Source organism: Chinchilla lanigera, unplaced genomic scaffold (genome assembly GCF_000276665.1).
Source record: "Chinchilla lanigera isolate Chin_1 unplaced genomic scaffold, ChiLan1.0 scaffold00045, whole genome shotgun sequence".
Lineage (NCBI taxonomy): Eukaryota > Metazoa > Chordata > Mammalia > Rodentia > Chinchillidae > Chinchilla > Chinchilla lanigera.
The window spans coordinates 9,047,376-9,074,493 of NW_004955446.1; the positions used below are offsets into that span (position 1 = coordinate 9,047,376).

The following is a 27,118-nucleotide window of genomic DNA, read 5'->3' on the forward strand; positions in this document are numbered from 1 at the left end:
TATTATCAAAAGCTGAGGCACACTGCAGTCTACCTAACCTGTCCTGTGATTAGACCTCAGTGATCAGGCTTTGGACAGCTAGGAAGGACATTCTTCCCTCAGGGAGTGAGCAACAGTCCCCATTTGCTAGCCCAGACTGCTCTTTTCCTGAGTAGTTATCAAGTGCCCCTAACCTGTGGGGCCTTTAGTGAGAATTTTCACAGATAGCTCTTCCTCCTCACTGCTTGTGCTCACTGGTATTGCTAATAGTTCCAAGTTTGAAAAAGGTAGGACTACCTAGGTGTCTATTCATATTTTTATTCCAGTTTATGTGACTCTTCCTTTGTCTTGCTAGAGTGTCTCCAAAAATGAAAATGAGATTTGTTGTATTACAGTGATTCTAGTCTTCACTTATGTACATGAAATGTTTGTAATCCTTCCCAGCTAGATTTTAGATCATGTTGCACTAAGGAATGTTTGTAAGCAAACCAGTTTGCCCTTTGAAAGACAAATTCCATTAAGTAAACACAGAAAGTTACTATGACCAAATTGTCCTTCCACAGTTCCTGAGTTTTCCCAACTAGAGGAAGGACAAATGATTAGACTAGGGCATGGGTATCCAAAATATGCTTTGAGACACCCCAGGGAACTCATATGGGAAGGGATATTCTCAAATTTCAGGGAGCACACAGAAACATAGTTACTTACAAAACTAATGGAGAATTTATATTTCATCTTTAGATCATGACATTCCTTTCCTTGACCTGCCTCTGCAAAGTAGTGTTGTGGGTGGTTGCTAGATAAAAAGCAAGTATGAGTAAAAGTTGACATGAAATCAGAAATGAGAAAGGTAATTTCCAATCTTGTTCCAAAGGGAAAAGTTGCTTGTTGCTCAATAGATGCTAAATTGTTGGGAGGACCCTGATTAAATTGTACTAACTGTGTAATAAGTGGAACTACTAAGTATTTCTTTTAGCCAAATGAGTGCTATTAAAAAAAGGATATTAAGTGTGTTATGAACTAAAAAAGTTTGAGAACCTCTGTATTGTAATATTTGTGTCCTTAGGTTTGAAGCCAAATCAAATCCGTGTGAACAAAAATTTTATCAAAACAAAGAAATCAGGTTCAAAGTCATGAATTTTCAGATGAACTCTAGAAAGCTTATTCTGTTCTAGATTCTAGTAGGGTCCCAGGTAGCCAAAATCTTTTATTATGAAAAGTGGTGCTATTTTAGTAATGACTGAGGTAGACTGTTCTTTTCCTTCCATTCTTGTGAGCTAACCTCTAATATTGTCACTTAGAGCATTGATGCAGTAACCCACCAGCTATTAAATCCCAAGAACTCCATTGGCAGAGTACTATAAGGTCCTTTGCTACCAGATAACTTTTTACTATTTGTTTTTCCTCTTTACCTTTTTTTATCATTTTGCATGTTTGTCCTTTATTCAGATACTAGGTCTTTTTATTATTAACTCAAAAAAATAGGAGTTGGTTAGGGAGGTAACATAATAGTACGGCATTTGCCTAGCATGCATGGGGCATTGGGTTCAATCCCCAGTGCCAAAAGGAAGAGAGAAATGAAGGGAGTGAGAGAGGGAGGGAAGGAAGAAGGAATGGAAGAAAGAGAAAGGGGGAAGAGAAAGAGAGACAGAGACAGACAGAGACAGAGACCAGAGAGCAATCAAAAGACAAACAAAAAGTTCCATGATGGATAAAATATAAATTAAACATGTCTTTTTCAACCTATGAACTAAGAAATTTAAAATACCAGTGGAACATACATATTCTATTTTTAATCTCATACTTTAAAACATCATAAATAGGAAGGCCTAATGTTTTAAGATGTTGAATGGTTGCATTTTTAATCCTACAGGATAAAAAGAAAGAGTGAATTTCATTGTAACACTACAGTGGAGATGTCACCATGTCTGAGGACCATTACACAGTGTTCTTGTTTTATGTAATAACAAATTATTTGAGTTATATACACTAATATTTCATGATTATCCTAGCCAAAGCAGTAAACATAGCCTGAAGTCTTAGGGGTTATAGAGAGATAATTATTACTCATGAAGATTTCTTATAGTAGAAAGAAAAAGAAATGTAGCCTGGCAATGTATGTAGGTGATTCATTATTTCTATCATAAGGCCATGCAATTCTGTTATCTTTTGGGGGAAATTTGCTATACTGTGTACTATACGATATTCTTATCTCCTTCATACGAACTAAGTTTCTCAGTGTGTATATTCTAGTTTTAATTGTGGAGAAAAAAGATAAAAGTAAGGAAAACCCATACTGAGTCTTCTTCAATTCCTGTCTATAAAAGAAATAAGCAGTGTGAAGATGAGATATTTAAATTTGTATATATCTGATTAGTTTTTCCAGGCTTAATACTTTATAAAGGGTGACACCTACTTCTTATAAAAAATGGGAGGAAGAACATTCTGACAGTAATAGTCATTACCCACAATCCCGTAAGATGTCTAATTCCTGTTAGAGAGCAAACCAGGGTCAACCAGGTCATACAAGATTGGCCTATTTTTCAGTATGTACGAAAATAATGCAATGTCTGAGAGCAGTTTCTGAGTGAAGTTAATTAAAATTAAGAAATTGTGAAAGCTGCCTTCAAAGAAAAAAGCTGGCCCAGTAACCTGGGTGGTGCCTCAGTGCCATGCAGACCTAAATAATACACCCATAGCCAGAAATTATAGGCTCCTCCTGCCCTTGGAATTTGTAGAGGGCAAATGGTCATTACAAAAGAGCATCTGATTCATCTAACTGTGGATAATGTACCTGATTCTCTCACTTGTTTTGTTTTTACACTTCTTTTTTATGTAGTAAAGAAGACTAAAATGAAAAACTGCAGTGCAGGGTATTGCAAATTTTGAGAGCCGGTGGTAGCGCTGGGTAAGATGGTGGCAGGGTGAGAGAAAGAAGAAAGTTAATTACCACTGGAAGCAAGACAGATGTGTCCACTGCATTCTAAATAAAAGAATGTATTAACTGGCTGACATTTTAGAATGAGTATCACTCTTTTTCTCATTGGCCAAATATCAATAGCACCACTCCATGTCAGGGTATCATTTGAACTCACCATAGATTTATGAAAACAACACCAGAAAATATTTGTAGTGTGCATTTCTGTCTTTATGTAGTGTTTTTTTTTTAAAACTCTAGACAAAAAAAGGAGACAGGCAACTGAAACTGAGATTTCTGTATAAATATCTGTTTCTACTTAGACATCAATCATTTCAAATATTTATTTTGCTTGTAAGTTTGAGCTCTTGAGAGAATCTTTCTTAATGTCTCTTTTACTATTCTCTGAGCCTTATAAGGAGAAATAATCCCACTGCTGGAGCATTTATGTGATGTGTTTCTTGAGATAAGATACACTGTGGGATATATAAATCATTGTGTTACCTTTCTGCAATATGAAACATTTTAAGAGTATTACAAATATAAGCAAAAAAGCCTTATCATAGCCACATTTTTTCTTCAGAAAATCCAAGTTGGGAATTCTGAATAGGCTCTGCTCTCAGATTCCTGGCACTCGGTAATGTGGTTTGGGTCAGGGTAGATGAAGATTCCATCTGTTCCCTGCGATTTCTGTCAGGCTTTTTGTCCCATTTCTCTCTCTCTCTCTCTTTTTTTTTTAAGAGTAGGAAAATTTATTGGAGAAAAGAAATGGTGAATAGGAATGGGAGAGTGGGAACTAGGAATGAGACAGCACGGGTCCAGGGTGGGTTGTCCCCCATTTCTCTTAATTGCCTTGAAACTTCAGGGTTTTTCCTAAGCTTAGGTCAAGAAAAACATTTGCTGTCCCTAAAGACTGGGCAATCTGAAACTCTGTCAATAGAAGCAGACAGTTAAAAGCAGAAAGAGAACAAACAACCCGTGGTCCCCCTCTACAAATTTTATTGTTGCGTGAGGATGGAAAATCATTAAGCAGTTTAGAAAATGATACTGTCTCCTAGTAAATATTGTGAATGATCCCCAAATCAAAACATTTAAACTGTATACTTCACATGCAGGAAGACCAAGGTTGCATACACAACTCACATTTCCGTGTCTCAAATTCCATTCCTGTTTGGTACTCAGAGAGTTTAGAATTTGTTATAAGATCAGCTGTGTTTGCTTGGCTGGTGTTATTTTTTTGTTTGTCCATTTGTGTCTGGTTAATACCATATTGGACAACACAGAGAGAGAATATTTCCATAACTGCAGAAATTTCTATTGGACAGTAAACACCCCAAAAGAATATTTACTTTTATGGGGCTGTAGAATAGTTTGAATTCATTTAAGCACTCAGAGGACAGCACTATTGAAACAAAACTGTACTTTTTTTTTTGGTCTTTTTGAGATAGGACCTCACTATGCAGTTCAGGGTGGCCTTGAGCTCACTTTTGTAGCCCAGGCTGGTCTCAAACTCACAACAATTGTCCTGCCTCAGCCTCCTGAGTGCTGGGATTACAGGCGTGCCCCCACATCCGGGTAAAACTGTACTTTAAAAGCTTCGGTTCAACTGGGCTATGCTACACATTTCTGTACCTTGGAATTTCATGACCCATTAAAATGTCAAAAGCCACCTCAAGACAGACCTAGGGTTACTAATTACTTACATTGCCTGTTAAAGGATATTAACAAGAATATTCCCACCATAATATACAATTATTTTGTTTTGAAGAGGTATTTTTCACCTCAAAAAAAGAAAGAGCAAAATCTCAAACTAAAAGAGAGTTTTCCCAAGGAACATGGTTGACTTTTTAAACAACTTGTTCCCTGGTCAGTGTTCGCCCTCATTTTGACAGGGACCGATGCGCATTCTCTTAGGTTAGCCCTGGATCTCAGGCTGGCATTTGGAAGCTGCTGACCTTTGCCATTTGTCAAGGGTGAGACTATCAATGAGTTATTCAAGTTGTTTCTTGCCTTGGAGTGGAGCTATGACCATCCGTTAGTGCAGAATGGTCGGAGTTAGATACTTCCTATTGGTGAGGTGTGTGTCTGGCACTCAGTAGGCTGTCATAAAATGTGTGGTCTCCTCACTATTTGATCTTGCTCTTCTTTTTATCTACTGAATTTTTCTACCACATGTAGACCTTTAAACAGTTGTTCTAGATACCCATAAATCTTCCACCCAGGAACCCATCCTGGAGAAAACCCAGAACAGGGTGACTGACGTTAAGAACAGGCTTGCCAAATAAGATCAGCAGTGAAAGAAGAGCTTGTTCCTAGAACACACAGTGAAAGCCCTTGTGGAAGCCTGTCACTAGGTGCTCAGCTCTTTCTGCCTCCTCCTTGCCCTCCCTGGAAGGACTCACATCAGAACTCAAAGCCACTGAGGATCACTGGTGACATCAGCCCTCCTGGAAACTCCTTGGATAGTTTGATTCTTTTAAGCAAAGTAGCTTAATACACTTACTGAATGTACCTACTGTGCCAAACCCTTTTTAAACTAGCAAAGGTAGATATTGTTGCTATGTAATTTTGAGCACATTATCTTTGCCGTCATAGAACTTAACAAATTGGAGCACATTTATTGGCATCATGAATTTTCTATAATGAAGCCAAAATTTTTACCTTATGACACATAAAGATTCCACTGCAGATTAGAGAACTTTTGTTTGTGTTGCATAATGCATTCTAATTCTATTTGCTTTATTGTCAGTGCATAGCTTTAACAGGGAATATGAATACACACATGAATTGAAAATTAGGGACTTTTGTTTTAAGGATTTTTTTTCTGGTCAAAGATCAGGTCAAGCTTTAATTCATTCTTGATTTTTAACTGACATATGACAAATTGTGTACACTTATGAAGTTCAATGTAATGTTTATATATAATGAAATTATTAAATAAAACCAACAACCAGGCATGGTGGCTCATGCCTGTAATCCCAGCACTTGGGAGGCTGAGGCAGGAGAATTGTTGCAAGTTTGAGACCAGCCTATGCTACAAAGCGAGCTCAAGGCCAGCCTGAACTGCATAGCGAGACCCTGTCTCAAAAAGACCCAAAAAATCAAACCAACATATCCATCACTTTCACATATTTACTATTTTTTGTGGTGAAAACATTTAAAATTTACTCTTAGCATTTTTCAAGTGTGCTATGCTGTATAATCAATAGTAGTCAGTCTCCCTACTATAAATCTCTTGTTTAATCCTTCTATTTAATTGAAATTTTGTACTGTTTAACTTACATTTTCCCATGCCAATCCCAACCCCACTTCTGCTCTCCTTTTTTGTAAGTTCATGTTTTATTTTGTTTTTTTGTTTGTTTGTTTGTTTTGTTTTTCTGGTGCCGGCAATCGAACTCACAACCTTGCGCTTGCCAGGCAGGCACTGCGCCACTGAGCTAAATCCCCAGGCCCTGTTTGTTTTGTTTTAAAATCTACATGTATATGAGATGATGTGGTATTCGTCTTTCTGTGCCTGGCTCATTTCCCCGAGCATACTATATTCCAGGCTCATCCCTGTTGTCCCAAATGGCAGGGCTTTCTTCTTTTTTTAAGGCTGCATCTCACTCCACTGTGTACATATATACTGCATTCTCTTTATCCATTCATCTGTTGATGAGCATTTGGGTTGATTCCATATATTGACTATTTTAATAGTGCTGCAATGAACGTGGAAGTGTAGGTATCTCTTCAGTACCCTGAGTTTATTTTCCTTGGCAATATAGCCACAAACGGAATTGCTGGGTCCCGTGGTGGTGCTGTAGTTCTCAGTATTTGATGGACCTCAGAATGGTTGCAACAGTTTACATTCCCACCACCAGTGCACAAGGGAAGTCTTTTCTCTAACATCCTCATTAATTTTTTTATCTGTTGCTTTTTGGTAAAAAGCAGTTCTTACAGGTAAGTGGTGACATCTCTTTATGGTTTAAATTTGCATTTCACAAATGATTAGTTATGTTGAACACATGTTCACATACCCCATTGGACATTTGTACATCATTCTGAGAAATGTCTCTTCAGGCCCTCTGCTCATTCTTTAGTAGAGTAATTTGCCTGCCTGCTATTGTTTCTTAATTACTAAAATTATTAAAATATGAAAAATGATAAATTGTTTGATTTTTAAAACAGTTATATCTAAGATCACAACATTTTCTAAAGTTAGGTGAAATTTTGTTAATCATATAAAATATAGATTAGAATGTAATATTTACAGAGCAGGCATTCTTTAAAGGGTTTTCCCATGAAGTGGAATAGGCAAAAAATACAATTAGTTCTTTTAATGTCAGTAAAAATGGTAGTGGCCCACCATAAACAATGTATTTCTCCCCCCTCATCCGCAAACAGAAGGCAGGAAGCCAAATGTTCCTGTTAAGACTGAGAGCATGCAACATTTCCTTCAGATTTTACAAACACATATATATATAAATGTATGTATAGATATTTATATATTAATGCTTATATACAAATATGCTAGCCTCGTGTCTTTGTTACATATGACATACATATGGCCTTATTACACTCTGGGAGTGGGAAAATGTTATTTAACTTTCAGCCAGAACAGTACACATGGATTTAAAACAACAAATTTTATTTTATTTTATTTTTTATGTTATGTTAGAATTATAGAACATATAAGTAATGAGCTTATTTTGTAAAGTATTGGTAATATGTTTTATTGTTTTGATTTTGTTGTTTTGATATTTTTGCATTCATGTATAATCTCTATTGTCTTTATAATATCTTTATGAAGTGAAAATATACTAATGAGTAAGCATTGTTTTGGCAAAAATCAGTGTGTTCTAGGTAAAGAATTGTATGGTGTTTAAGAGTAGAACCCTGAAGTCATAGGACCTGAGTCTGAATCCTGGCTCCATAACTTCACAGGCCTGTGATTTGGAGACCTTATTGTGCCTTCCTATCCTCTAGAAAAGACTTTAATAAGAGATAATCATTGTAAAGTATTCTTACAATGCTTGGGCCATTGCAACGATTTCATAAATATTACCATTAATGTTTACAAGAATTATAATTACTCATGATTATCACCATTACAGTGTTTATAATTTCAAGGGATATCTGTCTTCTGGATTTTTAAAAGAATTATGGTAAAATCCTGTTTAAAAAAATAATAAATAATTATAACATTACAAACTGCATCCTATGCTGAAACCAACAAAGAGAAAAATGTTTCACAATTTCACAATCTAACTTGTTTCTGGAACTATAATCTCAGGGCTGTTGGTAATTTTTAAGATGAAATGTGCTTCTCTGGATTTAAGTACTATAAGTAAATAGTTTAGGGGTCCCAACAAAGTCTCTGTAAAAAGGTTTGAGCTTTTTTTTTATTTTAAAGGGAGAAAACACTAACAAAACAACTCAAGAATCAATAGCAAACATCAAACATGCTGAGAGAGAAATAAGGGAAACCACACCTTTCACAATAGCATCCAAAAAGTTGAAATACTTAGGAATCAATCTAACAAAAGAAGTAAAAGATCTATACAGTAAAAATTACAGTAGTCTGAAAAAAGAAGTTAAAGAGGATTTCAGAAAATGGGAAGGCATTCCTTGCTCATGGATAGGGAGAATCTACATTGTGAAAATAACCATATTCCCAAAATTGTTGTACAGATTCAGTGCAATTCCGATGAAGCTTTGCTTTTGGATTCTGCTCTTTCAGTTTCTTGACTACATGTCTGGCTTCTTATTACAAAGAGAATAAAGTGAAAAGTAGTAAGAAACACAGAAATAGGGGTAGAACGGCAAAATCTAGAGAATGGGAGTTCTTAACTCTATTGTCATTCCTTTTCTGAGGACCAGAATAATCCACTGTGCCCTTTGGGGCCTGAGTTTCCTGCCCCGAGGGACCCTGGCTCAGAGCCCAGCACGGCCTGCAGTTTGGGAGCGGGGAAGGGTGAGATCCCTAGGCCTGAAGGAGCTACATCCGGGTCAGCACATGATAACTGGGCAGGTGCCTGCCATGAGGCACCTCTTTGCACATCATGACTCAGAACCAGTGTGACACTGCCTTCCACAGTGGCCTGCCTTGCTTCATCCTGTCTGTTTTGAAAGTTTCCACATGTGTGCTTTGCTGTGACTAGTATCTGGATGCCCGTCTCCACATCCCCCCCCACTTGCATGTATGCTATATACAACGGCAGAACGGGCTTTTTGCTGAGTTCCGCAGCCCCACTGTCTCCCCACCTGTGCCTCTCAAACACTACACTTCTAATACATAAAAGCTGTTTTTCTCCATAAAAGAGATCCCAGTTTGGTGTTATGTATTTTAAACAAGTACAATATTAAACTGTCCCCCAAAATTCATGTCACCAGGGGTCACAATTTCAAGTCTCCAGCCAAAACTGTGCAACTGTGAATGTAGCTTTTCAGTTGATTTGTAAAAGACACTGACAGCCTCTTCCCATCTTAAGAGTCTTCATTCATCATGCAATATTATAAACCCTCCTAGCCCCTTCAATTGGCTAAGGTACTATATTTTTAAAAATGTATTTCTTTGAAAAATTGGCCCAGTGCAGTCTTCAGAATTCTTTTTTATTTCACGGGCATTTTTTAGCAAGTGATAATGTAGTCCTTAGAAAGCCATGGCTGGAGGATTGCTTATGCCTAGAAATTCAATGCCAGCCTCGGCAATATAGCCAGACCTCGCCTCAAAAAGTAAAAATAAAAAGATAACAAAAGAATACACCCATAATTCCTCTAAGCCAAATTTTGTGTATAATAACAAAATAAATCTTCTGTTTATCTTAACCACCAGATCTGTTTTTGCATTCTGATAAGCAAATTCTATGACACACTTAAAAGTTATGCTCATACTATGTTTTTCTCCTAGCTATAAATAAAAATATATTTTACCTGTACCATTACACTGTGACAGTACACCTAAGAAAAAGTTATTTTAATATTGACCTGAAGACAGCTTTTAAAAATTGTATTATCAGACATATTGAAAGATAAATTATTCCAGCATTCGATAATTTTGAAAAGAAATGGACAAACCATAACCTGCCGCTTATAAAGAACATCTCCCACTGAAATGTTAGGAATCATTTCATGGTTATTTAAATGAGACAATCTAGAGATATTTGGCAGAAACAATTTTGGGGCAGTTTTTTTTAGAATGATGTATCTCCTTCCTTAAAATCATAACTCTCTTTATATTTTACAAGAAAGCTTATTACATAAATTATCTTAGTGTATATCCTACCTATATCTTTTACAAAGCTTGGGAATGAGATTCAACTAGAGAAAGAATGAAGTGTTTTAAAAAATATAAAATGCTTTTGAATTTGGGGTGATTGAAATCCAATGTAGTTCATATAAAGAATTAGGGACTTACTTCCATGAATTAATTTCATCTTGCCTTGGCTGAGAAGACTTAGTTCTTAGAAAATGAACTTTGTAGTCAGGACAAGGAGTTATAAAGAATAAGACAGAGGAAACGACCTTAGCTTGGGACAGTATCAGATTTCAATTTAGGCTAACAGAACTGCCTCTGATCTGTTTGACAAATCCAGTGTCTTCAGCAAGGCCATGTACTGAAGCAGATTGGTAATGGTATTAGTCACTTTCACAGTTCCGGGATCAGTAGCCAACACTCATGCCCTAAAGGATGAAAGGTGGATTAGGTTCATATGTCACATTGTTGACTGTCCCCAGGAATAATATTCTCTGGAATATTATGGGAACAGGGCAGAGTTGAGCAAAGCTGCTTAGTTTGTGGCAGCTATGAAACAGAACAAGGGAAAAGAGCTGAAGAGGAAGGAGCAAGGGATCAGAGGTAGACACCAAGGCTACGCCACCCAGAACTGTGATCGACATGCTGTCGAGTGGCTTCCACCGCCCATCAAGATGACAGTCTACCTTAACTACCACAAGAGCTTATTTGCTTCTCAAATCAAGTAGATAGAGTACATGGTCAGTCTTTCCTCTTTTATAATATAACTCCCATCCTGGAATCATGATTTTTAAATTACATGTTCTATTTTAGGTACCATTGAAGAATCTTGAGGATTAGTATATAAATCTATTGGAACTGTCTTTGGTTTTGGAACTTTTCACCCAGTACAAACACAGCACACGCCATTCAGTTTTACTGATCTGTTCATTACTTACAGGAATGTTTGGCTCCAAATGAACCTTTAAGGTGTGTGTGTAAGTGTGTGTGTGTGTGTGTGTGTGTGTGTGAGTTATCAAAATGCTGAAGTGTGTAGCCCTGGATTTTGTATCCATGCTTTCTAGAAACTGAAATATCTGCAAGCCTTTCTCAGTTGCCCTATGGGAGAGAAATTATTTTGCAAAATGAGTACATAAGAAAAGTTGCAAACCTATACTCGAGCCCAAGAAGCAAGGTCAGCATGATGGGCCAGTGAAGAAATGTAGATGGCTGCCCTGGGCATCCTTTTGAACTTTGCTATTTAATTCTGACCTTTCTTTTCTATCCAAATCTTATAATTTATCATTTTTCTCTTTTTTCTGTCATTTTCCTAGAGCCTTAGTTCCAATCTGTTTTTAGACTGTTCTGTAGGAGTCACACAGTGAAATCATAAGAGGCTGGGGACATGCCAGATATGGCTGTACAGTGAACTAGCTGTGTAACTTTGAGGCTCTTAACTCAGTTAGTCCTCAATTTTCTTATCTGTAAAATGGGAATAATACCACCTACACTGCAGCATTGTTGTAAAAATCAGTAATATTTTATTTAAAATACACATGCCCTAACATTCCCCTTACTTTTGTATACGATTGCATTTTTCCATAAGTTGTTTTACAAAGCCCTTAATGTTAGCAGTATCCCCTCTCTCAGTTACCACTGATTTAGTGTAATACCCCAATTCCTCTATCTGCAAACCTTTTTCTCCCCTAGCTTCCACTTTTATCCCTTCACAGCCCTCAGTTCCTTACAGATCTGTCACAATGGCTCAAGGGGTCATCTCAACTAAGTATTAATTCTCTTGAGTCTTTGCATTTTCCTAACTGCATAGGATAGCAGAAGGCATTGGGAAAAATCCTTACTACTACTAATTATTTCTTTAGCTAATATTTGCTGAACATTAATTATATGCTAAGTCCATTCTCCGTACTTCACATTACTAACTTGATCCCAAAACAACACTCTGCATACATTATTGACTTCTTTTACAGATGAGGAGATCTAGTGAATAAGAGGCTTCATAACTTGTACAATTTACATACTAAGAATGTGGCAGGGCTGGAATTGCGACTCAGGCTTTAACCAGAATAAAACCCATTTCTTTCCCACGTTGTGCAGGGCCTCTACGAACTGCTTCTTGGTTCCTTACCAACCTCTGCTCTTGCCTTTCCTGCTATGCATGGCATTTTCTACAGTCTTTAGGCTACTCACTGTAGCTGCTCGGATGCACGGTGTTCTTTCTTACTCAGTCACTCTGCCCCTCTCAACTTTATCTCCTTCTGGTTTCTCCCTCTCGTACATTGGTTTCCTCGCCACTTCCACACCCCAGGCCCTCTCTCCCTGTGGGTCATTTTGCTGGGTTTGCCCTCAGAAGAGATCTTTTGATTGACATTCTGGCTTGGCCATTTATTAGCTTTCATACCCTATGATCTCTCTGCACTTCAACTGCTTCCTCTATAAAATGATCATAAAACCTGATGTCCAACCTTCCTAGTGTGGGGTTCTATGAATAATACTACAAACAACAGGTGTCCCTTGGCAAATATAATTCTGGAACTAACGGACTGCAAAATATCTGCTTCCTCTGAAGTGTACATTTTTTCCTTTTTTCTGCTTCTGTTTTCTGCCCTTTCTTTGTATGATCTGGCAGCCCCCAGAACAGCTCGTCTCATTGTGAGCAGTGATCTAGTTTGAACATTGCCTATGTGCGCCTTGTGCTACAGGGTGGCTCGTGAATGCTGTTTTAGGCCAGTTGGGTCCTTTTCAGACATTTGCAAGTGAGCAGACAATTCCTGTCAGTGATGGTCATGTCCAGGAAACATTCTGTGCATACTATGTCCACTTGATTAAAGAATACTGGCTACCTAGGTCACATAATTGCCTACAGAAATGTGGCAAATCCTTCTTCCTATTGATCTATGCTAAAAAAAAATAAAAATAAAAAAATAATGGAAAAAGTCCCCTGAGCCCTGGCTTCTCATTTTCCTCCAAGTAGAATGCTGCACAACTGTTCTTGCCTTGCCCTGTGCCTTCAAGACACGTTGTGCTGACACCTTACGCCTGTAGCCCAGGCATGGGGTAGAGATTGCTTTAGCAACAGCACACCCAGGGTAACATTTCCCCGTAACTACAGTGGCTGGGACATGAGTCAGTTGAAAAGTTTCACGGAGTTTTTATTAGTGTCTGATGCAGTCCCGTGTCATCTACAGTTCCGGGGCTGTGTGAGAGACCTACACATGATGGTGCAGAACACTTGATGCTAATCACCTTCAAGTGTTAGATGGCCCAGGGTCCTTTCACAGAAGCCACTGCAGCAGTGCGTTTCTTCCAACTGCACCCCTCACTAATACCTCCAATATAAGGTCAAGAGTGAAACTCAGGCCCAAGTGCCAGAACTCTATTCCTACGAATGCGTATCCTGTGTGCCTAAAAAGCAACAGTGATGCTGGTGGATGATTGAGGAGCTTCCTTCTGTCATCACTCAGGGAGCTGGACAATGGTTCACAGCCCGGAAGACATGGTTTTGACCCAGTGGCTGGGAAAGACATATGCAGAAGAATAAGGATGGAACTACTGTAATTCTCTATGGGGATTTATGGAAGTGGAACTTGCCGCTTAATATTGATCAGAAGGGTTTGCAGAGTTATTGGTGACCTCTAACACAGGATTTGGTTTATTTTTCAGACATGGAGATGACTTGATTGTGACTCCCTTTGCTCAGGTAAGCACAGCTTGGCAAGTGGGCAGGCTTCTCACACAGAGGGAAATTTAAGTTGGGGTTTTGTTCTAGTATTTAATTTAATTTTAAATCAAATGCAAGTAAAAATACAAATTGTGTGGTCCATCTAGTAATTCAAAGGCAGTGCCAGATAATATGATTTTGGCCTTTATAGACCTAGTTTCTATATCCCTGTAGACCCAAAGTGTATCTTTTCTCACATGGCAATTTATCTAAGGCATATAGGAATTAAATGGGTCCACAGTTCCTTAACTGACATGAACACAAGAGGCAGAAGGCTATATCATGGATTAAATTACATTTAGTATAATTAGGTACATGATCAGTGCTTGAAATTCAATAATCCAATTCAACCTGATACCTTATTTACTCCTTTGTACAAGTGTTATTTGCACAAAGATTTAGCTGAGTGGTGTGCTTATGCTTGTTCCTTTTAGGCATAGGTACCATGAAAACATTTTTACCACACAAAGTAGAAGCAAAGAGGTGATAAGATGATTTAAAGGGTTTTGGAACATGTATAAAAGTGTGAATGACAGGATGTTCTTGTTACAGACGAGTGTGTGTTTCGACTCTAGCTACACGTAAGATTCACCTCCAGAGCTCTTATAACAGTGTCAAAACTTCCCCTGATCAATTAAACCAAAGCTTGGGGGTCAGATGCAAGCATCTGCATTTCTCAAAGGCTGCAGTGCTTTTACAGTGTGTGCAGTGTAGAACTTGAAAGCCCCTGGTGTAGACAACCGGGTAGAGAATGGAATAAACCTAATCTAACCTGGATAACAATGCAGTGTTAAAGTCAACCTTGAGTAATTTAAAAATGCTAAATATTGAAATATAAGTAATCCTGAGAAGTTACAAGAATTATAATCAGAGTTGGCCAAAATACTAAACCCTTTTCCTGTCATGCTATAGGCTTAAGAATTTCATAGTAATTTTGGTGAGAAAGCCATGGGGCTCTCAAAATATCTTATTGCATAAAAAAATTAGAAGAATAAATGTAAGCAGAAGGAAGAAAATTTCCCATAATCACAAACCCCCAAATTAGCTACTGTCGGCATTTATTTTATACCCAATTAGGCTTATTTTTCCATGCATGATTAGCTCCTTTATGACTCATAAAAATATCCACCAATGTCTAAAGTGGTAAAAGATCTCCCAAACCCAGCATCATCATCACCTTCCTCCTCAGAATCCATTTCTTTGTGCCCGGGTACGTCTCTAAAACATGAAAGTATCTTTCCAAATCATGGTTTCCTGTAAATCAAAGGCAATAAAGTCCTGAAGTACAAGAGAATTTAGGACATCATGCAAAGCTATATCCCACTTTACTTTCTATAGCTGAAACCTAAAACTTCTTAGATAGACCTAAGTTTCACAAAGGATCTTATAATATCCATCCATGTTTTATTCTGATATGAAAAACACCTTCAAAGTTAAAACTTCAGGCTAGCTTTTAACCTAAACTCTTTTCTACCACCAATTTTCCATGCTTTAACCTATAAGGGAATCAGAATTCCCTTGACCCCCAGAAAAATGTCAGCTATAATTTGTATATTTCAAAATAGAAATGTTCTCTGATTTCAACTTAGAGCTATTCTCTGATGTTTGTGTTGAAATCTTTCATTGTGAATATCTCCTTAGGCTCCAAGGCTGGGTTGGGTGTAGGGAGAAACCCCCTGCCCTAAACTACAGCATGCCAGTTGGCCATTAGCCTTGACCTGTCCATGAGTGTAACACTTTGGAGCCAAAGTACACTAAGGATGCACAGCACTGCTGAAATGTCAGAGCCCTTTCTCTGTCCTCAGCTGCCTCTGGTCCTGGCCATGTTGTTTGTGATGATGTCTCCCTTGTAAAACTCTCTAAGTCTCTCTAACTCTCTAAGAGTTCTCACCTTTTAACATACAATGTTAAAATGACTGGAATTTTTTGATGAAGAAAAAGGAAAAGCCCACCAAAATATTATCCTGGATCCTTGAGGAGACCGTTACATCATGCAGACTAAGGCGATATGGCTGATTTGAGAATACAGGGTAGGAACAACTGCATAAATTTGCCTTTAACCAAACTACAGCACATGAGATACTTTTAGAAAAAAATGCTGTGGTTATTAATGCTGTAAAATGTTACTACTCCAGAGGTGGTAGGACATTACCAGCATTTGTAAAATGTCCCTGCCTGTCTTTCAATTTCACCCAGCAGCAGGGATCTTATGGCCTCATGAAAATCCCCAAATTTGACAAAACCATCAGGCTCTCTGTGTTAGGCAGTAGTAGAAGATGGTTGTCTCACCTAAGTTGCTTTGGGTAAAGGGACTGTTCTTTACCCTTCATTGATATAAATTACAATTAACATCCTTTTAGATGTCTGAATTCATGTTAAAATAAATGAGATGAAATTGTCAGTAACTTTTTACATACAAGGACAGTTTCACCTGGGAAGACTTTTGCTTTTCAATCAAAATGACCTTTTTGTCTTAAACATAATTCTAACTTGAGTCAAACCCAGGTAAGGAATTCTTTCATCTCCCATCAACAACCCTCGCTTGCACAACCCTGCATCTCAGGGCCTGTGCTTTACCCCCACCTAGTGGCACAAAGTGTATATGGTATGAAAAAAAATCAGAACTGTTTCTCTCTAGGCTGTTATGTATGTTCAGTTAACATTAACTTTTCGGTGCAGCCCACACTTTTCTGCTGATTACAGTGAATTCTGTTGGTTAATAAATTAAAAGCACCTAAAAAGTCTAAGAGTTGTGTGTGTAAATAGCATCCCAGCCCCACAGGCTAATATGTGAGCTATGTTTGTCCAAAACCTCTCTGTATTGCCATCAGGATTTCTTCTGTAAAAAATATATATCTATCTATAGATATGTATGTATAGATATAGAGATACACAGATAAATATTTTATCATTTGGAATTTTCTTTTTTTTTTTTTACCTTGACCAATCATACCTTTACTTGGAGATATAAAAAAGAAAGGAATGACCTCAATTTCTACCAGTGGGCAATGTGGAAGAAATCTCAGGGACCTCTGTGGCTAGCAAGGTAGAAAATTGTTCAGTAAAGCTCTGGCTACCACTCTTAGTGGGCTGAATTAATTCAGGGAAGTGACAGCCACTGTGGAGCAAAAGCAAAGAATAGTTCAACCTTAACTCATGGGGCCCTAATGAAAGGTTCCATTTCTCCTCACTCCTAAAGCAGCAGTTACCAGCCCTGTGTGCCCTGCAAGTGCAAGGAAGCCCTTAAAAGACAAACACAATAATATTTGTTATTTTTTTAAAAAAAACCAGATTCAATCAGGCAGGCCCAGGGCAATACCCTTTAAAAGATGAGTTTGACACTATTCTTAATATTTCTGCAGGTATCTCATGTGTCATAGTGCAGAGGGTAATCATTAACACTTGATCTGAAATTTACAAAATACTGTTTTCCTGATACAAAAACAGCGATCTAAGATAGCACACCTGAGGAATGATGTGTCTTCAAGTTTACTTACTACAGCAAGGTTTGTAAAAGCAAACTTTAAGGGACAGCCCTGGCGACAGTAGCTGAATACATGAAGAGGGGACAGGAGAGAGATTTCCTCTTTTCACATTTTATTTCAAAATATTTCATGCATATAATAGAATATACATAGGGACTATGTAAACAAAAATAATAATATTATGATGAAGAATTTAAGAAGTAGAACAGATTTTAATATTGCATATCTTCCTCCAGTTCCATCAATCTGCCTCTTCTTAGAAATAACAATCATTTTGATTTTGTCTTGATAACCTTCTTTTCTGTTTAAATTCTGAAGAAGGCTAGGATAGGGATTATTTTTAAAAAAAGAAATACATAAAATTGCTTTAAAACCCAAACAAAATAATCTAGTAGCTTCATTATTATAGTAGAGGAAAATAGTTCTGTGGAAAATATTTCTTTCAGAAAACTGTTTTTTTAAGAATTAATTTTCTTGCCAGGCATGGTGGTGCATGCCTGTCATCCAAGCCCTTGGGAGGCTGAGGCAGGAGGATCACTGTGAGTTCAAGACCAGCCTGGGCTACAAAGTGAGCTCAAGACCAGCTTGAACTCTATAGCAAGACACTGTCTCAAAAAAACAACAACAAAAAAAATTAATTTTCTTTCAAATAAGCATTGAACGTGAATTACCTATAATACTATCAATGTTTACCATGGTCAAATGTAGTGAACTTAAAAACCAGGTATAATAATAAAATCCTCAGAATGCTGAGGCTGAAATTTTTGCCTACATAAGGAATAAGTTAGTTGGTGCTATAGTCTTACTTAGAATGCTTTATTAGTGCATTTGATATTCACTTCTTAAGTCATAAATTAAGCCTGGGTGATTTAATGACAGTGGGTCCTTTATCCAATCTGTTTCTGCATCATTCAAGGTTTCATGCCTCTTAGAAGACGCCACGGTCTGAAGTCAGCTGTTAGCTATTCGAATCCTCGACTCTGTCACAGCAGTGTGACCTTTTAGAGTGTGAGCTGTTTCTGTGTGATAATGAGCCAGGTTTTTCCAGTGACTGAGCTAATCACAGTTGGCTCTTGAAGAAGTGTCATCCACTTCTACAGGGAAATTTTGTAGGTCACTGTCGCAGAGAATACCCAGCTCCCTTTGACTTGCTTGGATTTATATCAATATCCTCCTGCCCGCAAAAGGGATATTTTTGTTTTAGAAAAAAAAAATATGGACTAACTGTAGTCTAGATCTGTGTTAGATTTAAAACAAAAACAAAAACAAACAAAAAAAAAAACTTTGGAAACAATTCCAGAAGCCTTGGAGCAATTAGAAATTTGGGAGGTGGCTTGGTCTACCACCGGTAGACAGTAAGTAAATTCTGAATGTGCTTGCCAGATCAGTAACCAAATGAAGGCTACCATAATGGGCCTGCAGTTATCCAGTGCTTCTTGCTTAGTTGGCACTGTTCTTAGCACCTAGCCTGCCATTTCCTATGACCCTCACAACAGTCCTGTGACGTAGCCATCACTCCAGGGTTACAGGAGAGGAAACAAAGGTAGAACAGAGTTTCTCTAACTTGTCTAATTTTCCACATTTAATATATAACAGAGTGGACAGTCCAGCTTGTTAACTCATACCTACCAGAGCATTTGATTTCTGTGCCTTAGATAAGCTTAGAGTATCAGTTGGTACCAAGATCACTTACAGTCCTACCCAGTGAGAGTTCCACTTTGGGGAAATGTGGTCATTGTAGGAGAGTGAGGGGCAGCAGGTTCTTGTAACTTCACTCTCAGTCTCATATTACTTCACTATGCACTTTGCGGTTCCAACTGGAACTTTTAAACATAAGGTGCTATCAGAGGTGGTGGCCTCTGCATGTCCTGCCTTGTCACACGTGTGGATGTATTGTGTCTATGTATTCACTTATTCAAAAAAATTATACCGATACACAGAGAAGTAGCATTTTATATAGGACATAGAGCCTGATGACTTTTCATAACCCACAGTTCAGGTAACTTCGACAGAAGCATAGAATACCCATGAACTAGCGTGAGAAGCCGTGTGGCAAAAAGCACAATTTAAAATTCACATAGCTGTTTTGGCTGGAAATTATGGGCTTCTTGGTGAATTTTTGAAGACTACTTGGGGGTGATCTTATTTCCAATTTTAATGTTTTATTATATCTTACATTATGCTATTTCATATTTACAGCCATCCCACATGTATATTGACTAGGATATTGTCTGAGTGACTAAAAAAATCCAGAAATGCTGTGGCAGCTGCTGTTATTACTAGTATATTCATAAATAATATGAATGATTTCTGGAAAATCTTTGCAGTCTCACCTCCATAGATTTCATATGCGCATACACAAACTTCTCTTAGTGCTGGGAGATTCTTTATTGGCATATAAAAGTAATTGTAAGACATGTTTTCTCTTTAAAAACCTTTTTAATAGCATCTAAAATGCCACCAGTTCAAGGAGTCTAAAGAATTCATTTTTGTTATAGGTCTTGGCCAGCCTGCGAACTGTACGAAATAACTTTGCTGCACTGACTAATTTGCAAGATCGAGCACCAAGCAAGTAAGATGTACCTTTTGTTTGTTTGTTTTCCTTCTTGTTAAACTTTTACAAGTTCATCTTTTCTCCATTTAGATGCAGTTCAAGGCATCTCTGAAGGCAACTCTGAATCACTGCCATGTTGTCTAACCATGTACCCTAAATCATGAGATGTCCTGTTAATTTTCTATAAATACTTTGAAGTGACAGTTGTAATATCAGAAATGAAATGGTATGACAAATAAATATGGTGATTCCATCCGTGAGAAATCAGCTGGCATGGTCAGTTCTCTGCCAGGTTATGTACTTACACTCAGGGTAACTTTATAGGTTTGGCTTACCACTTAAATTAACCACAGACAAATAATCTTGTCCAGATTTAAAGTCAACACAAAGTCACCTTCCTAAGTCTAAAACAGGAATTAATTGCAGAAAACCCATATCAAGCAGTTGTCTGCTTTTACTGCCTCTCAGGTCAGCAGTATTCATGGAACAGTTAATAAAACTGTGATTGACAAGGTAGCTATGGAAGCATTTGAAGAAGAAAAATCTGAGAGGGAAAGTGATTATAATTGGAAGGTCCTGATAAAGGCAAAAATCTTTTTAAAAAGTTAATTTGCAAGATTAAACAGACAACTAGCAAGCTGTTATTCAAATTTCCCTTATTTTAAAAAACTATTGATTATAAAATATTAAAATAATCAACCTCAAAGAATTTTTCAGAAGATAAAACTATTTAAATCAGTATTAAGAGGAGAGTAAATAGAAACTTAACTTGGATTATAGCATATTTAAGTGTATAAAATTTTACAATATTTGTATTTCTTAAAGAATATGAAAAATCTAAACTTTCCATTCCACAATAATATAATTTACCTTTCATATGCCCTGGTAGTTCATGACTAAAGAAAGATCTGGCCTTTATGCAAGTACTTCTTGTGATAGGACATGGCTTTCAAAAATTAGTATAGACTTGATCTTAGCCAAAAGGCCAAGAAACGATGTCAAAAATTAGTATAAATGCCACAATTCAAATAATTAGAATGGAACCTAGAACCCCCAGCCACATGTTATATTTTCTAGGTGATACATTTTTATAGTTCTTTCCCCTCAGCCTACACAAACCTCAGCTTTTCCTTTCCTCCCCTCAATTCATCCTTAGGTTGCAACTTAAGTATAAGTGCACTGGTGGCCTTGTTTCTGGACCAAATATAGACACACACCCACAGGTCCAGACTAGCTAATATGGCTATCTCCATCTGATCGCATCCTGTACTGTCTATTTTAATTCTCACCTGTGTTATCTCTCTCCTATTGCCTATTTGTTTGCCTGATCCTTCCGATGCCAATTCCCAGTGAGTGGGAGCTGTAGTTGGTTCACATTTGTATTCCCAGTGCCTATCATAATACAGAGGAAGTGCTCTGCAAATGCCTGTTGGCTAAAAGTGTAAAGTGGTAATTCAGCATTTGAAACCTGAGGGTGTGCTTCGAGGAATCCATTCTTTGCCAGTCATGTTTTCTATGCCATGTGGACAGCTGTGCAATATCATGCTGACTTCAATAGCCCCTTGGGGCTTTTGACATTTAATAGCTTGTAGGTGAAATCACCTCACCTCAGAAAAGCCTCAGATCTGCAAGAAAAATGGAATTGTTGGTTGTCACTCTCTAACTTTTTGACTCAAATTTCATGTAAAATGTCAAGGTTTTATCTTCTAAAACAAACTAGAAACTAAATCCCTTTATGCTTCTTTTGGATAGGGTCACCCGGGTACCAGCATTTAAACCTATATCAGAGAGATAGATAATCATACAGGTGTGAAAAAATCACACTGTTCTGAGGCCTATTCCAGACAAGGCAGAAGTTTTCAACTGATTCATAGGAGCAAACAGATTAAAATGGAAAAAGAAAGACAGGAATTCACACCTAAGAGATGAACATACATTTACTTTGACCAACTGTACAATGGCCAGGGTGATATCTAATCAACTAGTATTGTCTGGTAAAATCTAAATGGAGGCTAGTATAGTCCTTCTTGTGGTCAGTGTAGATTTATACATATCTCCTTTACTAATTCAAACCAAACTAGTTCCTGGGGTATCAGAATAGTAGGATTCCTTCTCCACAAAGGCAGGTTGTGTAATATTCAGTGACGGCAAGGAGGACATAACTCTGGCACACAGATTGATGACTCTGGAGGAATCAAAGTCTGACTGCTAGGAACTGACGCTACCACTAGAATACTTTGAGGTTCACCATTGGAGTTTGAGAAAGATGTGTGGTGGCTTGTATCTTTTTATTTGCTAGGAAGAGTCAAAGTTCAACCCCTGGGTAGTTTTTCTGTTGCTGAAACAGAATACCTGGCACCTATAAATTAAATGAGGAGAGTGTTTTTGAGGCTCACGGCTTTAGAGGTTTCAGTCCGTGACTGGCTGGTGCCAAGAACAGAACCAGCGTGATGGAATGTGCGGTGAAGCAAAGCTACTGACTTTATGGTCAGAAGCAGGGCAGAGGGGGAGAGTGCCAGTGAGACATAAACTCACACCTTCCAAAAGAAGAACCTCAGTGATTAAACAAGCTCCTGAGTCCCAGTAGCACCATCTACCATGAACATGAGTGGTTTGATCCACTGATGTGTATAGCATCCCCATGATGCAATCACCTCTCCAGGATTCCCTTAATCTACTCAGGTTAGTCACTGGCACAGGTGAATATCCTGATAGACATTTCTGACTTTTGTTAACTCTCTGATGGTTCCTATCACCTAGCTCTCTCATGCCCCCTAGATTCTTTTATTCCAAAAGTGAACTGTGGCTCATCCTTCATTAAATGATGTATCAGTGTAACCATCGATCCAATGACTAATATTTTCAGCTTGCTGTTAATGTTGAGATGTCAGTTCGGGGCTGGGGACTTAGCTCAGCAGCACAGCACCTGCCTGGCAAGTGTGAGGTCATGAGTTCGATTCCTGGTACCAGAAAAAAACCAAAAAGCCAAAAAAAAAAACCCAGAGAGATGTCAATTCCTGAGTAGGATTATAGGATTGATATTAGGATCATATAACTAGAAAAATAATTTGGTTTTCCAAAACTATAGAAAAGTATAGAAATATTTGATATTTTTCCAAAATAAAAGTAAATGTTTTTCTAAATTTTTAGAACTAAAAAGCAGTAAAAATACATATATATATATAAATTATTTGACTAAATTCTAGTCACAACCACACCTTGAACATATCTAATCTCATCTGAATAGTAAACCCTTACCAAGAATATAACTACTAATATATAGACAGAACTATTTCAGAGCAACATTTTAACACACTGACATTTTTGTGTTATGAAGCATTTAGCAAGTTCAAATTAATTTTAAAAGCTAATATAATTTAGAAGTAAATCTGGATACACTGTCAATTAAAAACAAAATTTCAACCCCAGAATGATACCTGTAGACCTTACAGTGATTCACAGTCACAGGTATAGTGAAAAACAGTGAGAATTTTCAGTGTCAGCATCTCCCCCACCAAGGATCCCTGAGTGCTACTAGGGACATTCATCATCCCAGAAAGAAAAGGAGAAAGTGCCAGGCACCATCTGCACACATGTGTGAGTGTTCGCCAGGCATCCCTAAATATCCTCATGATGAAACAGTACCGAATGCATCACCAGGATCGCGTCACTTCAATTCAAGTCTCATGGGGCTGGGGATTTAGCTCAGCGGCAAAGCGCCTGCCTGGCAAGCACAAGGTCGTGAGTTCGGTTCCCGGTACCAGAGAAAAACCGAAAAACCAAAAGAAAAACCAAAAATAAAATTCAAGTCTCAGCTTTCTCACATTGAGCAGATTTTCTGCTTCTAAAACTTTATTTTGCCCTCAGAAATGAACAATGAGCCTACCTGTCTTGAAGCTACTATAAAGATTAAGCAAGGTCATTTTTTAAATTGCATGTTTAGTGCAGCATCTGACTCATGGTAAGAGCTCAGTAAGGGTTAGCCACCTGGGGAAGCACATGGACATACAAACTTCAAACATTTTTGCTGAAGTCCTTCAGTGCATCTATTGTTACAGTGTTTTTAAAGATTGCTCTAATTTTAAAGTTGCCAATGTTAAGTAACATCTCTGTGAAGTTAAATTTTGGAAAACTTTAATGAAATTTCCATAAATTATATTCTTTTACATAATTTACTGTTCAAAATGGATATATTGTTCAGGCTTCATAGGAAATGCAGGTTAATCATATAGCATGGTTTCTTACTTTGAGATTTTTATAGTCATTTTTGCAGAATTTAGCAAATATTTGAAAAAAATCCCTTTTTAAAAGGGATAAAATCCATTTAAGTACCTTTGGTTTATAATACAGTACTTCTAAAATCTCTATAGTATCTATTTAAACAAGCTAACATACCTCTCAATACAAGAATATAGGAAAAAGTTTAAATCCCTCCTCTGTAAGGTAGTTTATAAGGAATTGTTCACTTTGATAATATACAGGCAACTATGAGGTTTAAACTAAAAATAAACTTTCTTACCATTGCATTAGGGAAACCAATTATGAATACTTTTTCAAACTCAAAAAGCCTGTATTTGCTCTGGAAGTCCTAGCCTAATAGAATAAATCAATCAATAAAAATTTCCTCTCTATTATCTCTCTATGACATTTACATTAGTTTAATCTGCTCTAATGTTTGACACCGTGATATTTTAACTGAGGTTTTTTTTTTCCCTCAACGTGTGATCTGAAACCATGGTAAAAAGGCACCCAGGAACTTGACTGGCCAATCTGAAAAAAATATTCATTTTCATGTCCTAAGTTAAAAACAATCTTTTAAATTAAAATAGTTTTTAAAATGTGTCTGAAATGACTCAAAGAGTACTCAGATCAATAAGCACTTCATATTTACTGTTTTGCATTTTTCTTTGTTAGAAGATCACCCATGTGCAATCAACCGTCCATCAACAAAGCCACCATAACAGGTAAGAGAGATGTGGATGCGTCTTCTTGTCCTTCTGGGAAGTAACTGTATCTTCTAAAAGTCAACATAACGCTACCACCAGCTTATACTGCAAAACTAAAATGTTAAAGAAATGAATTTTTTCTTCTCTACATTATTCTCACTATTGTTGACATCACTGGTTATCCATTTAAACTGTTCCTTGGAAAATCTTCACTAATTTTCTGTATTTTTAACCATTTCACTTTGTGCTTGGACTCGATATAGGCTTGCTCTGGGCATTTGCATTTTGAGAGGCAGAGATATCTTTGGAATGTTTGCTATCTTGGATCCATGTTTGGTTGTCAGTGTGGTCTTAATTTAATTTTTAATCTAATGAAAGTGAAAGTGTAAACAAAGGCCTAACTTTTTGTGTAACCCACATCCCAGTTGTGTGTAAGAAGGGACAGTTACTATTCCAGTCATCCTTACTGGGGCTGGGAGAGCTAAGCAGCTGAATTTGTGAGGGGAAAGAAAAAATTGTTATAATATGGAAATATTCAATGAGATCAAAAGAAAAAGATACATGGATGTTTGGGGGGAAAAGTTGAAAGAAGGATGAAGGGAGTCAAAGTCATACAACAAAATTATCCAAGTTCGTATTAGTCTGTTTTACACAGGAGACTTGACCCCAATTGCACCAAAAGCAGAATGAATGATCTCATTTTACTGAGTCTGAAACCAAGTTAAATTTAATCATTTATTGAAACCACAACTGATTCATTAAAATAGTGGCCTGAAAAAGAAAACCTATGACTTCTAAAATTACTACCAGAAGAAAATTAACATACCTTCCAAACTAGACCAATACTGCATTTGATTCAGATGTCTTTTTTGGACCCCAATCCATAATATGCTGAGGAGTTCCTATGAAGTTTTCAGTAAGTAAATTGTGCTTGAAATTTTACTTTGTCATGTCCACTCAAATGGTCGTGATTATGGTCATCATAGATGACTTGATTCTGGAACAGTTGTTAATGTTGTCTTCTTTTCCAAAAGCCTAGCAAGTGTAATTTGTGTTTCAATGACTATTTAATTATTGGTTCTCTTTTCCATGTTTGCTTGTCAAGTTCTTGCTGGTGATGATTTTCTATGGTTTTCTAAATTTCTTCTTCAGAAACTCAAAGTCAACATAAACGAGCCTAAACTAAGATGGAGGTTGGACCCAAATATATCACTTCTATGCATTTCCCTGAGCCTGCTGGGAAGCAAACAGTTCCACTTTGAGGAGCATGCGCCTGGGGCCTGTAGTGAAGGAAAGGCTGCTCCAGACTTCCAGTGCACTCCTATGAAAAGCAATTACTGTCCTCCCTCCCACTCATGCAATAAGACTGACTTTGTGGTTTGAGTAGAATACGGTGCTTGTCTGGTTTCTGACAGCTTTTTTAGGCTCAGAAGGTCACATATGAATCTCTGTAGCATCCTTCTAGAACAGCTATAGGTATCAGTGCAAACTGTGTCCAGTAAAGATGATTGGGTGCTGCCCATCACAGATCCACAGGAGAGCAGCCACACTCAGAGAGTACAGACTTGGTCTTGTGTACTTGGGAGAAAACCCATGGAAGTCTCTAAGTATTTTCACAAAATACTGAGACCCCGGGGCAATGCCTAGAGAGAGAACTAAAAGCTACAAGAGCCAGGCAACTGAGGTTAGTACTGCACCCATTTGACCCTGACTTTAAGTCTACAAAGGAGCTACAAAGGTATAAAGGAATGAAAACAAATTATAGAAACTCTCAGTAACTCCTTAGAGAACTGGGCTTGTAAAACATCCCAACAGGAAATTGCCTGACTTTTCCTCTTTTTCTTGCCTTAACATTGCAAACCAAGGTAGGAACATGGGAAGGGGTGTGTGGGAATGAGGACAATACCAGGGAAAGCTCCCTTTCTCTGAGCTCATTCTGAAAAAGAGAACCCATAAACCTTAAATAATAATAATAATATGGATATTGGTGGTTGAGACTTTGATGATAGTAAGACTTGAGACATCCAGAGAAGATGGTAGTTGGATGTTCCCTCCATGCTCATCGCCCCAGAACCTAGCGGTGCCTCTGCAGTATGCCTGGGAAGGGAGGAGAGGAGCTGTAAAGAGCCACTGAGGCACCCTTTGGGTGAATAAGGCCTTCTTAGAAATTTTGTTCAAGTGCTACAGGGGCAGTACAGCTCAATAGTGATGGTCACGGCTGAGCCAGGAGGCTGTGGCGGTAGTATGCGCAGTTCTAGGCACCCTGAAGGGTTTCACAGAGCGTC

The 27,118-nt window shown here is 37.7% G+C and overlaps 1 protein-coding gene across 7 annotated transcripts in view; it reads left to right on the top strand.

Annotated features, from left to right (window-relative positions):
• Positions 1 to 27,118, top strand: part of Pde4d (phosphodiesterase 4D, cAMP-specific) — a 1,338,202-nt gene that overhangs the window by 1,133,050 nt on the left and 178,034 nt on the right. For all 7 annotated transcript variants that reach the window (XM_013518413.1, XM_005392663.2, XM_005392664.2 and 4 more), the window contains 3 exons: positions 13,791 to 13,827; positions 19,832 to 19,905; positions 24,802 to 24,851. In XM_013518413.1, coding sequence (XP_013373867.1) covers positions 13,791 to 13,827; positions 19,832 to 19,905; positions 24,802 to 24,851 — 161 coding nt within the window. The remainder of the gene's footprint in view (positions 1 to 13,790; positions 13,828 to 19,831; positions 19,906 to 24,801; positions 24,852 to 27,118) is intronic.